Raw genomic sequence first — 15,189 nt, forward strand, 5'->3', positions numbered from 1 at the left:
AGTAACAGTTTCCACAAAATTTTCATTTAATTCTTATCATGGACTCTCCAAATGTCTTCATGAGACACTTTAACTAGGAGGTTCATTTGCCCTTTCAGATCACTCTGTTCATGTGTTCTTTATGGTAGGTCCTCAAAATTTATGTTTATTAAAATTAAAAAAACAAAACAAAACTAGTGTTTCGGAGTTCCCGTCGTGGCGCAGTGGTCAACGAATCCGACTAGGAACCATGAGGTTGCGGGTTCGGTCCCTGCCCTTCCTCAGTGGGTTAACGATCCGGCGTTGCCTGAGCTGTGGTGTAGGTTGCAGACGCAGCTCGGATCCCGCGTTGCTCTGGCTCTGGTGTAGGCCGGTGGCTACAGCTCCGATTCAACCCCGAGCCTGGCAACCTCCATATGCCACGGGAGCAGCCCAAGAAATAGCAAAAAAAAAAAAAAGCCCAAACAAACAAACAAACAAACAAAAAACTAGTGTTTCATAGTTAGAGTAGTCAGGCTATTTTGCTACAAGCCTTAGGAGATAATTGGCTGCAACAGTACAAAGGAATAAACTTTTTCTTTCTCCGTGGAAAGATAATACTTGTTGATTCTTCAACATGTATTTCTTGGTATTTAACCTTACAGTAATAATGTACAAAGCTGCCTCCTGGTGGTACAGACATGTAAACGCATCTATAAAATGCCCAATTTTTGTGCCATTGTTTTGGGACTGACTGCTCATCAAGTTACTGCCACTTTTCCCAAAATTTTTGTAGCAAAAATACATTTTTGATTAGCTAATTAATCTATATAATTATTTATTAATCAGGGCTTTTTCTGAGTATATCTGAGGGTAGGAGTATTCTCTGTGTGTGTGTGTGTGTGTGTGTGTGTTTGTGAAGGAATCACCAAAAAAATCAGGGTGATTACACAGCAAACAAAGGTTAGAAGATCTCTGGTTTGATTTATCAGCATAGATTATTTTCCTAGATATAACTTCTTAAAAAATGAGGACCACTTAAACCTTGGAAGAACAAGAAAAAAGAAAAAAGTATTTGTGAGCTCTAGAGAAATGATAGAAAATTATATAAAGGTTTTGTGAACTCTGAAAATTTAAAAAGTTTCTCACTTTAGGGGACATTGCTAACAAAGACACTGTAATAATCTCATGGATTATCCTCAGAAATTTTCACTGTTCCTCTTTTATACTCTAGTTTGTATGATTTAAAAAGCTAAGTATCTCTGCTGTACTTTTCAAACCAGGCTAAACTGACCCACTACTTTACAGATTTAAATTCTTTATGAATTGGCTATGGGTTTTTGGTTGATTCAAGTGATTCTGAAATAATTCATGTCGTTTAATCTCACTTCATTGAATAGAATATTTGGATTCTTATACATGTATGACCTGCATACAACTCTCAGTGTTTAACTTGTATAGTGAATTAAAGGCCTGTTTTTGAAGCAATCCAGTTTCGGTAATTAGCCACTTTTGTGTAGACTCCAGGTTTGTTCTTTTGACCACAGTTATCACCCCAGCTCACAATTCCAATGAGATACCAGGTGTCTTTAAGATCCTTTCCAACTAAAGGCCCCCCAGAATCACCCTGAAAAGAAAAAAAAAAAGAAAGAAAGAAGAATATTAGCAAAATGTAAAACTTGTTACTCAGAATATTTCGATGAACCACATGTTTTATTGTTAGTATTCATATAGATTGCCAGTTATAGAATAATTAATTGAAACATGGATTTCAACTTATAAACATCTTAACATTCCATTTCCACATTTTAATTAAAAATTTTTTCAGTTTTATAGATGTATAATTTACAAGTAAAATTATATATATTTAAAATGTACAATGTGATAGTTTGACATGTATACTTTGTGAAATGATTACCATAGTCGTGTTAGTTAACACATCCATCACCTCACATAGTTACCGTGTGTGTGTGTGTGTGTGTGTGTGTGTGATGGGAATGCTTAAAGTCTACTCTTAGCAAATATGAAGTATGTAACACAGAAAGTCCAGCTGATGTTGGTTCTTCTGACTCCAAGTAGGGTGCCTGGGCCTCTGTTTTATCGGACAGACTCTGCCCCTGGCCATGTGCCTCAGCAGCACTTACTGTATTCAGGTCTTGGACCCCTGTGCCTGAGTCGCTTCCTCAGTCACTTTCCCAATTTTTCTAAGGCCAGGGCTTTGCCTTATATGCACTGTGGAGTCATAGGGTAGAAATCTGACTGCTGCTCCCCAGTCTAGTGAAAGTTCTTGGTGACTCCAATCTTCCCTGAGGTTTGTCCTTAGAGCCCCATGTCCTGTGTGACCCTGTATTCCTGTTGCCACTTTCCACTTGTCTGTCATAGCAAGAACCTCTCTTTGGGTTTCTTGAATCCCAGCTGCCTCCCTCCACATTCTCAGCAACTGAGGCTGGGTGTGTACTAGATTCCACTCTTGCCCAGCATATATGTTGCAAAACTCCCCGCTCTGTTTCTCACAGAGGTTGGCTATGTTGTATAATTTGTGGGGCTCTGGGCAGGACTTACCACCACCTGCTAACAATATATTTCCAATTATTTCATCATGTAGAATTAATTATCTCCTTGGAATTTTCAAGAATCTCACATCATAAAGCAAGTGTCTCCAGGAAGAAACACTCTTTACACCTTTGTCAAAAATATACATGCAGGATAGAAGTTGTCCAACAGACAATGGACAGCAGAGGGCCCTGGAAGGTGGTAGATATTCGTGCTATGTCTAACTCATCTTCTTAGCATTAACTGCTCCTCACTCTCATCTTCTTTTGGCTGAGACTCAATGGACTTGCCTCAAATATAAACTGTAATTTTACACCTTCGTAGTTTTGGCTGTGCTTTTCCTCTTTTCTGTAATATTCTCTTCTTATTCAATAATTGGGCAAATGCTTTATCCTTTAGGCCTCACTGACTATCATCTCTGTAATACCTATTCCAAAAATGTTTCCTTCCAACAAAAAATATTTGTTCTCCACACTTGAAACTGACACAATATTATAAATAAACTATAATTTAATGAAAAATATGTTCTCCATTATATATTTATGACATCATATCATAGTTCATTGTTCATGATTGTTTGCTTTATAGATATGAGCTCTTTAAGGAAAGGGATTCTGCTTTATGAACCTTTGGATTTCTGGTATTAAGAAAACTTAATTTTGTTGGTTAGTTTGACAGCATCGGAGAAATTCTGCTTGTTTCATAAAACATTTAAGAACATGTGCATTTAGAAATTTTTGAACTGACATTTGTATTTTACCAGTATAAAGAATATAGAATATTTATTGAGCTATATAAAATATTTTGAGTTAATATAAAACTAATCTCTCTCTACCTACCCTGCAGGCATCATAAATTCCTTCCAGATATCCAGCACAAAACATTCCAAATTTTATATCACTGCCGTACACGTGTGGCTGCTTGCATACATCATCACTTATGATTTTCACTCTGGCTTCTCGAAGATTATTTTGGGATTCCCCTTAAAGGAAAGCAAAGCAATTTCAGCATTTACAATCAGCATCCTTAGTTTGAGTGAAGTGTGTGGACCTTTTCCTAATTTTTTCATACTGAAATTGTCAGTACAGAATGAGGTTAATGTAAGCGGTTCTGAGAGAAGAAATTTCTATTCAGTGTCTGGTACATGTAAGTGACAGCTGTCTTTATCTTATTTTTATAAATACCCATGCTAGCAAGAAAAACATTTTGTTTCTCTTTCTGGAAAACCTTTGTACCTTTAAAAACAATCAGTTCATGTTTTAGGAAGGCATTTTTTAAAAAAATAAAGTTTGTAGATTCCACATCGTTCCCAGAAACTTTGTAGGCATAGGTAGTTTCCTCCCTTAGCTTGATAAAATAAAGATGTACCTTTATTTTATCCTTAACATTTTATGAAGAACTTCCACACACATAATGACATTTAAAGGCAATGATTTCATTATGTATTACAATTTGGGGACTCCAGATCATAAATTAGATCCTGAGTTACAGAAACCAATATTAATGCAGAGGACATCTGCTTATGGTGAAAAGCAATAATATCACAAGCATTCAGAGATTCTTTATATCAGACCATATACTTGTCAGGAAACTGACTCTGTAGTAGAGAGCATGTTACCATGATCCCCAAGATTCCTATGTGATCGCTTTTTCCGTGGGTATAGGTGGGATCTGTGAATATAATGGATGTCATTCTCATGATTAGCTTATGATATGGCACAAGTGAGGGATTTTGCATATTAATTAAGATGTAGTCAGTTCGACACTGAGTGCATCTAAAGGGAGATTATCCAAGGTGGGCCTGACCTAATCAGGCGAGCCCTTTTAAAAAGGGCTTATGCTTCTCTGAGTTCAGACTTTTTCCTAATGGTGTTGGAGAGGCAGGCTGTCATGAGCTCTACAGCTGCAAGAAACTGAATTCTACTAACAACCAGTGAGCTTGGAAGAGAACTCAGATTTACAGATGAGATCACAACCCTAGCTGTATGATATTTTGATTGCTGTTTTGTGAAACCCTGAGAAGAGAACCCATCTAAGCTGTGTCTGAACTTCTGACCCATGGAAACTGTGAGATAATAAATGCATGCTCTTTTTTATTTGAAATTTCATTTATTATGATGAAAACAGTTGCAAATCACACTACCACAGAGGATACTGTAAAACCAGCATGCTCTTTTATACTGTTAAATTTGTAGTAACTTTGTTATACAACAGTGGAAAACTAATATTGACACTCATTTCTATAGAATTACAATTCAGGACTTACTTGTGGAGAAGTGTTTGCTAAGATGTTTAAAAGTTCCTCAAGCGATTCTGTTACTTGAATACAACTGATGTAATTTTTTTTTCCTACTAAATTATTAATTAAAAATAATTCACACCCAGTGCTGGGAAGAGTTAAGATGAAATGTATATTTAGGTAACAGTGTAAATTCATAACTTTTTCATAAAGCTAGTTGGCAAAAAGTTATTAAAAGTATAGCTTGTGAATCCTTTATATTCCTGAATTATTTCTCAGTTATTATGAGACTGATCAATGATAATTTCTCAGAAAGTATTGATTTTTTTCAAAGAATTAGCTTTTTATTTAGTTAACTTCTCTGTTTTTTTTTTTTTTTGCTTTTGATTTTATTTATTTCTACTCTTACCTTAATTATTTTCTTCTTCCTGTTTGTTTTAGATTTAGTTTGTGCTTCCTTTCTAGTTTTTTTGACATGGGAACATATGTTATTGATTTGAGACCTTATTTTCTAATGCATGCATTTGCTATAAGTTTCCCTCTTTCTGTACTGTTTTAGCTGCATCCTTTATGTATTGATTTTTTTAGTTTTCATTTTGTTCTTTGTAATTTTTTCAAGATTTCTTCTTTGACCTATGGATTATTTAGAAGTGTATTCTTTAATTTTTAATCATTTAGAGAGTTTCCTGTTATTGTTCTGTTACTCACTTATTCAGTTACGATCAGAAAGCATACTGTATATGACTTCCATTCTTTCAAGTTGGAGATTTTTTAATGGACTTAGATACAGAATCTCTTGGTTAATGCTCTGTGAATGCTTTAAAAAAATTTGGTAGTCTCTTGTTCATTATAGTGTTCTATATAAGGTAGATTCTATTGCTATGCAAAAACTGTTCTGGCAGGTATATTTCTATTCCAACCTTAAACTCTGGGACAGAAATGATTCTTTCCACCAAACCAAAGGAAATTTGAGATGCCCTTCTCATCAAGCAATGAATGCCAACTCTGTCTTAGGAGAAAACCCATCAGAGAGAGTGCAGACATAGTGGTGCCAGGGTAAACCAGGCCTTGCACAGAGACGACACAGGGAATAGAGTTTTAGTGTTGCTGAGGGAACATTCTTTTATATCTGCCTTGAAGTCTTCCCTTTGAAACTGTCTTTCCCTTGTTTCAAGTGATTCTGACCGGGCTCCCAGTCACATGCCTGCCTTTCTTGGTATAGGCAGAGGAATGAGTATTTGAGTTAGCCAGTCAAACCAGGCACCCTGGGCCAAAAGAGACCTTTTCAGGGGTTAACATTGGTTCTGGCAAAAAGAGGGACATATTCTTTCCTGGCATCACCTAGGTAAAGATGATGAAAACCCTAAGCTAGTTAGTCACCTTTGCCACTATGTGGAGCTAGAATCCCATTAATATGCAGGTGACCTGTGGAAAACAGAAGTAAGCAGTGAAAAGACTCAGATTCATTGCTTAATGACATCATACAAACTCTTGAATCCAGCTGTGCCTTGAAGCCAGACTCACTACAAGGGCCAAATTTGCTATTTTATTATTATTAGGGGTTATTATTACTATGTTTTGCTTTTTGGGTCAGCATCCTCGACCTATGGAAGTTCCCAGTCTAGGGGTAGAATCGGAGTTACAGCTGCCAGCCTACACCATAGCTCATGACAACACCAGATCCTTAACCCACGGAGCAAGGACATGGATTGAGTCCACATATTCTTCATGGATAATAATTGGGTTCGTTACTGCTGAGACACGAAGAGAACTCCTTATTTTTTTACTTTAGTTAATTTAAGTTGAGGTTCTGTCACTTATAAAACAAGAGCCCTAACTAATCCAACCAAACTGTGTGGAAAATTCTGACAGGATAATGTTGACACTAATTTCTATAGAATGACAATTCAGGACCTATTTGTGGAGAGGTGTTTGCTAAAATGTTTAAAAGATGCTCAAGTGATTCTGTTCTTTGAATACCACTGGTGTTAATTATTATAATTATTTTTTTGCCTACTAAATTGTCAATTAAAAATAATTCATATCCAGTGCTGGGAAGAGTAAGATAAAATGCATATTGTAGGTGACAGTGCCGTAAATAGGGCTGAGTGTTCTGTGATCCATTTTTGAGCTACCTACCACCATAAAAAAGTGCTCCAAATCCTGTGATATAAACAGTTGAATTTGGTTGGAAGGTTGCAGAGGCTTCTGGCAAACAAACTCGACGGATGTCATCAGTAAAGGTGACTCTGGGAGAGAATTGCACAACAGCAATATCATACTCTCTTGCTGGGGAGCGGTACCCTCTCATGGACAATAATTCTTTTAATACTTCTTTTCATCAATGGAGGGTTGATTGTTGTTCCAAAGCTAACGGTCCATTGACGTGGATTTGCTTTACTGGAAATGGTTAGAAATAAACAATATATGAACTGCATTTCAGTTATTGCAGGTAGGCTAATAAAACTTCCATCCTCAAATGCTTAGTTTCAATGAAAGTTTCCTTTTTTTTTTTTTTTTCCATTTCTAGGGCTGCTCCCGTGGCATATGGAGGTTCCCAGGCTAGGGGTCTAGTCTAACTGGACTGTAGCCACTGGCCTACACCATAGCCACAGCAATGCGGGATCCGAGCCTACACCATAGCTCACGGCAACACCAGATCCCCAACCCACTGAGCAAGGCCAGGGATTGAACCCACAACCTCATGGTTCCTAGTCGGATTCATTAACCACGGTGCCACAACGGGAACTCCTCAATGAAAGTTTTCTTTGACCATATAGTCTATTGCTACTATTTTGAAAGGTAAAATATATTCGAACAGCATCTTTGAGTAAAATCCAATACAGAATTATTTTATTGTAGCACACAAAATAGTATTCATTTATTTCTTCAGCAAATATTTATTGAATATCTGTATGTTGAGCCTTATTTGACATACTGGGAATAAAGTGGGTGAATAAGACGGAAAAGGTCCCTCTTGGTGGAAGTATTTGATTGCCGTGAAGAAAAAAGAGCAAAACAAATTAGCGAATAGATAAATAACCTCCAACAGCGATGAGGACTATAAATGCAATAGAGTAATGGAGTAGAGCACAATGTAATGGAGTTACATAAGTCTCTTTTGAGAACTCCAAAGTGCTCAGAGAGAACACTGCATTTGGGCTGAAACATGGTTGATGAGGGGTCAGCTGTGAGAAGATGGGGCAACAAATTTTCCTTCTTAAGGCCTGAGATCAGTTGGGCTATGGTCCAGGCCACAAGGGAAGAATGGTGGAGAGTGAGGTTGGCAACGTAGGTGGCTACCAGATTTTAGAGGGTCTTATAGGTCATGAATAGTGCTTAGATTTTATTCAAGTGACATGGAAATTCGCTGGTGGATTTTAAGCTGAGAGTAATGTAGTTTCATTTACATAAAAAAATCATGTTGATTCTTTCCAGAGAATAGATTGGAAGAGGGCAAGAGTCATTGAGGTAAAGTTGTCAGAGGTCCTATGAGAAATGGTCGGAGAGGGGACTTTTAGCTTGTGGGATTGAGCAGCTGTGGGTCATGATATATACAGGGTTGGGAAGATGATCTGTAATGATGGGTGATCTGGCAAAGCCTTTTTTAAAACTCTATTTTGGGGGGGTGGGAGGGCTGTGCCCATAGCATGTGGAGGTTCCTGGGCCGGGAATCAAACCCAAGCCACAGCAGCTACCCAAGTCACTGCAGTGACAGTGCCGGAGCCTTAACTCATTGAGCCATCAGGGAACTCCAAAGCCTTTGTTTTATACTTAAGGAAAATAGGGCTTAGTTGGTTTACATTATAAGCTTATTGTCACAAGTCTGAGTACCTCTTTCTGCTTTTTATAGGATACCATCTCTCATCAAAAATCTACTTGTTAATAACAAGATTAATGGTTCCTGTCACTTAATTGAACTAACATCCATGAGAAATAAGCACAGAGACAGATATTGCCTGTATAGATACTTGTTTCTCAACCTGTTTCTTTTTTTTAATTGAAATATAGTTGATTCACAGTGTTTTTGGTGCGCAGCAAAGAATATACCTGTATATTCTTTTTCAGATTCTTAGCACTGTAAGTTATTATAAGATATTGAATATAGTTCCCCATGCTATATAGTAGGTCTTTGTTGTTTATGTATTTTATATGTAGTTGTGTGTATCTGTTGATCCCATACTCCTAATTTACCTCCCCCACTTACCTTTCCCCTTTGGTAACCATAAATTTGTTTTCTGTGTCTGTGACTCTATTTCTGTTTTGTAAATAAGTTCATTCATACCATTTTCAAAGATTCCACTTATAAGTGATATATTGATATTTGTGTTTCTCAGTCTGACTACATCATGTACCACCTTTTCTTAATCTATTCATGTGCCGATGGACACTTAGGTTGTTTCCATGTCTTGGCTGTTGTAAATAGTGCTGCTATGAACATTGGGGTTCGTGTATCTTTTTGAATTAGAGTTTTTTTTTTTTTCTGGATATATGCCCAGGACGAGGATTGCGGGATCATATGGTAGTTCTAGTTTTAGTTTTTTAAGGACTCTCCATACTGTTTTCCATAGTTGCTGCACCATTTTACATTCCCACAACAGTGTTCCCTTCATGCTCTCTCTAGCCATAATTTCTGTATTTAAAACCCTAAGGATCTGATCAATGTATACTAGGATAATGACTACTACTTCTACTGACTTTCCAAATAAATGCAAGTTTAACATTATTTTAGAAAAGAATAAAAGAAGTTTTATTCTTTTCTTCATGAAAGAAGTTTTTTTTTCTCATTTTACCTCAGTAATATTTGGGGGGGCACTGGTTATTACTCAGAAGATAATAAAACTCAGAGTTTTTTTTATCAGTAGTAGTAAGTTAATGTCAGTTACTTACGTCTTAAAGCAGTGTGCTGCAGTAACAAGCCACGTATTACTAATCAAGGTGGCCCCACACTGATGCACGTTATTATGCTGAAGGGAGGCTTGCCATGGCCAGGCAGCTTTGGCTGCCATGTCTCCAGACATTATTCTGTTGACTATTAATGGAACGGCCCGTTTACCACAACCTGAAAGAGATGAGATCATTAAGTTATGAGAAATGCCGTTATAATCCTTGAAACAGAGAAACTAGTAGGTGCTGCAGTGCCATATTTGCACTTGTCATTATGAATGTGCACAGTATTAATATCCACCCTCTGTATTTCCTGACGGTTGATATCTTGTCCACTCCTTCCATTTATAGATGTGGGCCTAGAGAAGTTAGGTAAGGCTGTAAAGGGCTGACACGCCACAGTCTGTGACCTGAGGACTTGCAGTGTCAATTATCCCCATGTTCTGGGAGCTCCTCCTAAGATTATTCTTCCCAGGTTTAGGTGATCCCACTGTGTTACTGTGACATGAAGTCCTCACCACAAGAACTGGTCAGAAGAGTAATTGCCAGTTCCTTATAACTCCTTCTCCCATACATTTTCCTAAGAGACTTGTCGCTAAAGTGCACCTGGGTTAACATCCATGATCAGTCTCTTACTCTTCAGGATGGAGGGTTCCATGTTCCCACAGAAACATCACATTCAAGGGGCTCCATCATGGCACAGTGGTTTAACAAGTCTGACTAGGAACTATGAGGTTTCGGGTTTGATCCCTGGCCTTGCTCAGTGGGTTAAGGATCCGGTGTTGCCGTGAACTGTGGTGTAGGTCACAGACGCAGCTTGCATCCTGCATTGCTGTGACTGAGGCGTAGGTCTGTGGCTACAGCTCCGATTGGACCCCTAGCCTGGGAACCTCCATATGCCACAGGAGTGGCCCCAGAAAGGGCAAACAGCCAAAAAAGCCAAAAAAAAAAAAGAAACATCACATTCACTCTTGGTGGGAATAAATATGTTATTATGTGCATCAGATCAGAGATGAGGGTTCCTTAGGGTTCCTACTAAGAATTAAGCCTGTTTAGAGATGGTGCTAATAAGGAAAATTTGGTTAGGTTCAGTTCTTGTTCCAAGAAATTAGTTATCAAAAAAGAAAACTCACTTTATTGGTACTGATTACGCGCCTACTGTGGCAAATCATTTTAGAAATCCATCGCTCTGCCATATCTCTAGTTGAAACTACCATTTTTCTCATCTGGAGGACCGCGAGATTCCCTGTTCATCTCTGTATCTCCATTGCTGCTCCTCTAGTCCGTTCTCCACACTGAAAGCCGAGTGACCTTTCTGATAGGCGTGAAACACTTCAGTGACTTCTCTCTGCCTTCCAAATAGAGTCAAAATGTTTTGGCATGGTTCTGATCCTTGATCACTGTTAATCACAGCCCTTTCCTATGCACTCCTGACCCCCATTCTATGTTCCACCCACACTGACATTTTTTGATTAAAAGAAATGACCATGTTCCTCCTTTTTTTTTTTTTTTTCTTTCTTCTTTTTAAGGCTGCAACTGCAGCATATGGAAGTTCCCAGGCTAGGGGTCAAATTGGAGTTGCAGCTACCAGCCTACACCACAGCCACAATAATGCAGGATCTAAGCTACATCGGCAACCTACACCACTGCTCATAGCAACGCCAGATCCTTAACCCCCTGAGTGGGGCCAGGGATCGAACCTGTGTCCTCATGGATACTAGTCAGATTCATTTCTGCTGTGCCACAACGGGAACTCCCAATGTTCCTACTTTTCCTGAAGACATTTTTCTATACTGCTCCCTTCTGCCAAGGACACTCAACCCACTTGTCATTTGATTTGTGGTTCTCCCTTTCTCCTGTCTGAGGGATCACTTTCTGAGTCCACAAGACCAGGTTGGGTGACTTTGTGTTTGACTCTCAGAGCACTGTGCACTTTGTCTGTCATAGCGTTTATCACACTATTTTAACATTTCCTGATTCATGTCTTCCCCAACCTTCAAACTCCTAATTTTAGAAGAGCCATCCTGTCTTACTGACACATATATTCACTTTCTGGCACTTGGTGGATGTTAAAAAGGTATTTGGTGAATGAAAGAATAAAAATTTATAGTTGGTTGGCAAGACACAGGTGAAAATGAATGAACATCTTTGGTCAAATTCATCACCACACTTATATAATCTTTCCAAATTTAAGCCATAGTGATATGAAGTGAGTGGAGCTGCTGTCACCCATGAAGGTGAGTGTAAGTAAATTTTGTAGGTTTGTCACAAATCATGGGGTCTATTTCTTCCCCACGTATCACTTCATTATTTTATTTCTCAGCAGAAAGCATATTTCATAGCATTTAAAAAACTTAGAAAGGCAAGCCCCTTTATTCCAAACCAGAAATATATAATTTCTTCAAGTTGTTCCCAAATTTCCAACCATGTAAAATGTTTTTCTTGAACACGACAGAAAGATCAGTCTTAAGTTTAGAAAAAAAGTATTTTCGTCTTTGGTTCAATTGTGATTCTCTCTCAAAGAAAATGTGGGACATGTCAGGGCTAATATTTGAAGATATTTCTGAAACAGAAATTGAATTTGTTTTTATAAGCTAACTAGACTTACATGCTTGGACAGTTAGCCTCCCTGTTGAAGAGCTCATTGCTGAAAAAGAAAACAGAACAGAAAATCATAGACTTGGGGAATAGACTTGTGGTTGCCAAGGGGGAGGGGGAGGGAGTGGGGGTGGTTGGGGAACTTGGGGTTAATAGATACAAACTATTGCCTTTGGAAAGGATTAGCAATGAGATAGTGCCGTGTAGCACCGGGAACTGTCTAGTAACTTATAATGGAGCATGATAATGTGTGAAAATAGAATGTGTACATGTATATGTAACTGGGTCACCATGCTAAGTGTAATGGTTGGGAGTGTAACTGGATTTTTAAGGAAAGAATTTTTAGGGAGAATGATTACACCTGGAGGTAAACACAAATAACTAGCTGGTGGAGATTTCCAATTCTGCCCAAGTATTTTTACTTTATACCTCCAGGAGGGAGAAGAAACATTAACACCTTAGTTTTGAAAATGACCCTCTATCACACTTCTGAGTTGGGGGTAATCTAGTTATTGTTCAGGGCTGTACATGGTACAGGAGAAAGTGGTGGGAATTGGAGCCCACAGCAACATGTAGGTGGCGAGCCTTTTGCAATTGAAATGAGTTGAGTTTTGCTTTGGCACGTTTCATCACACAAAGAACCCATACCACACAGTTCTTTGTCAAACCAGAACACAGATTCTTGACAAATTACAGATAAATCATGGGCTACAGGGTTATTTCTAGACTTGGTTGAGAATTTCTGCGGTTTTCCATTCATTTGAAGTTCCTCTAATTAAGTGTCAATGGAGAGCAATGTTTTTGTCTATAAGAATCGCCTTGAGGAGCCTACTGAGCTTTCTACTAAATGGGCCTTTCCTAAGTGCTAGTAAACACTGCTCTTTTTACGTTTGGAAATTTTGGGACTTTCAAGGTTCTAGCCTTTTCTACCACCCATCACTTGTATTAATGTTTTCAGGTTCCCAAAGCATATGCACAATTTCCTAGTTTTCTGAGGGGTAACAGCCTATATGTTCCACATTATATTTTCTATTTTTCTGAATATCTTCAGGTATTTCTTTGATTTTTGGAAGAACAAACATTATTATTGCAAGCTTACAGATGTGAAAATGGAGGCCAAGGCCTGGGCCAGTTACTTGGGTGGTCCTGCAGTGACTCAGGGGAGTTAGAAATTAGGTAACTCTCAGATCAGGTTCTCCATCAGCACATCCTGCTCTTTAATCTTCTCTAATCATTAAAATAAGCTGCAGGTCACAAACAGCCTATAAGAAACAAAAATCCCAAGCAGCTGGTGACCATTTTGTGCTTCATTTCTGGTTTCAGATAGCTCAGGCTTATGAGTTCCTGCTTATTGGAAATTACATAGAACACATCATGTAACTTATCAGAACTTCCACTATGTCACAACCTCAATTCATTTGTTTTCCCACAAACGGGAAAACAAAGAGGGTGGATTAAGCCCGTGACAGGTCCTTGGCTCCTGGGTTGGGAGCGGTCCCCAGGTTTATTCCCTGAGTAGCTGACTCTTTCTCATCAGCAGACTCCTGCCCATCCCATTCCCTCAGATTTTCACTTCCTGGTCAGGCTTCCTCTTGAAGAGTCAGCCAGACCCTTCCTTGCAAGGAAGGGCAGGGCTGCCTATTTCATCTGAGATTAATCATGCCTACTCTGATTCTCTTCTGTGGCTGTAAGCCTGGTGTTGGTTGGAATTGGTAGGGGCTCTGCACTTGTCTGCCAGGAGTAGATGGTTGTGGGAAGCTGCTTAACGTGCAGGGGTACACAGCTTTCTGCTTGGCTGGATGCCTCCAAGTCTTTAATAGGCTAATATAAAGGATGAATTTCCAAGAGGGAAATATCATGGAATTTCTAAAATGTGACCACAGACTGCCAGGTGCTCGGTACCACGTTGGCCGGGCCTTCGGCGGGCTTTTCAGGGACCAAGATGTCTATAGCCAGCGATTTCTACCTGCGCTACTACATAGGACACAGGGCAAGTTTGGACACGAGTTTCTGAAGTTCGAGTTTCGGCTGGATGGAAAACTTAGATATGCCAACAACTGCAATTATAAAAATGATGTCATGATCAGAAAGGAGGCTTATGTACACAAGAGTGTAATGGAAGAACTGAAGAGAATTATTGATGACAGTGAAATTACAAAGGAAGATGATGCTTTGTGGCCTCCTCCTGACAGGGTTGGTTGGCAGGAGCTTGAAGTTGTGATTGGAGATGAACACATTTCTTTCACCACATCAAAAATAGGTTCTCTTATTGATGTTAATCAGTCAAAGGATCCTGAAGGCCTTCAAGTATTTTATTATTTGGTACAGGACCTGAAATGTTTAGTTTTTAGTCTTATTGGATTACATTTCAAGATTAAACCAATCTAAATTGTATGTTTTTTTGAAACTTTTTATATTTAATTAAGGGATGGGTGAGGGAGGGGTTGTCATTTATTATACTGGGTTTTTTATGAATGCAAAGCAAACTTTTGTATGCAAATTGAAAATAAGAAAATACATAAACACGGAGTTCCCTTGTGGCACAGCAGGTTAAGGATTCCATGTTGTCACTTGTGGCACAGGTTCTATCCCTGCCCAGGAACTTGCGCATGCTGTGAGTGTGGCCAAAAAGAAAGAAAGAAAGAAAATACATAAATGGACTTAATGGTTATCTTCACTAGGGTCCAAGTGGGTTGGACAGTCCCCACATGCATTAAATTCTGTAAATAAAAACCACCTTTCATTGAAATGTTGCTCTAATAAAATATATCAAAGCCTGAAAAAAAAGGGGGCCACAGAAACCTTTTTTAATAAAGCCTCTCAAGAAATTAGAGATCTAGATTTGAATCTTTTCTTCTTTTAATCACTGGTGTCCTTAACCTCTCCTCCCCCCACCCCACATCTATAAAGGTGAATTTTCCTACTTCATATGAATATAGAAGTTAGATGCTGCA

The 15,189-nt window shown here is 38.6% G+C and overlaps 1 protein-coding gene and 1 pseudogene across 1 annotated transcript in view; one reads left to right on the forward strand and one right to left on the reverse strand.

Annotated features, from left to right (window-relative positions):
* Positions 1-1,051: 1,051 nt before the first annotated feature.
* LOC125137686 (transmembrane protease serine 11A-like) overlaps positions 1,052-15,189 on the reverse strand; it is a 46,297-nt gene continuing 32,159 nt past the window's right edge. Inside the window, 6 exon segments of the mRNA XM_047798619.1 lie at positions 1,052-1,585; positions 3,351-3,493; positions 6,890-7,052; positions 7,054-7,150; positions 9,641-9,812; positions 12,246-12,284. Coding sequence (XP_047654575.1) covers positions 1,424-1,585; positions 3,351-3,493; positions 6,890-7,052; positions 7,054-7,150; positions 9,641-9,812; positions 12,246-12,284 — 776 coding nt within the window. The 3' untranslated portion in view covers positions 1,052-1,423.
* LOC125137687 (protein mago nashi homolog 2-like) lies at positions 14,178-14,629 on the forward strand (annotated as a pseudogene).

The sequence above is a fragment of the Phacochoerus africanus genome, chromosome 10 (assembly GCF_016906955.1).
Source record: "Phacochoerus africanus isolate WHEZ1 chromosome 10, ROS_Pafr_v1, whole genome shotgun sequence".
Lineage (NCBI taxonomy): Eukaryota > Metazoa > Chordata > Mammalia > Artiodactyla > Suidae > Phacochoerus > Phacochoerus africanus.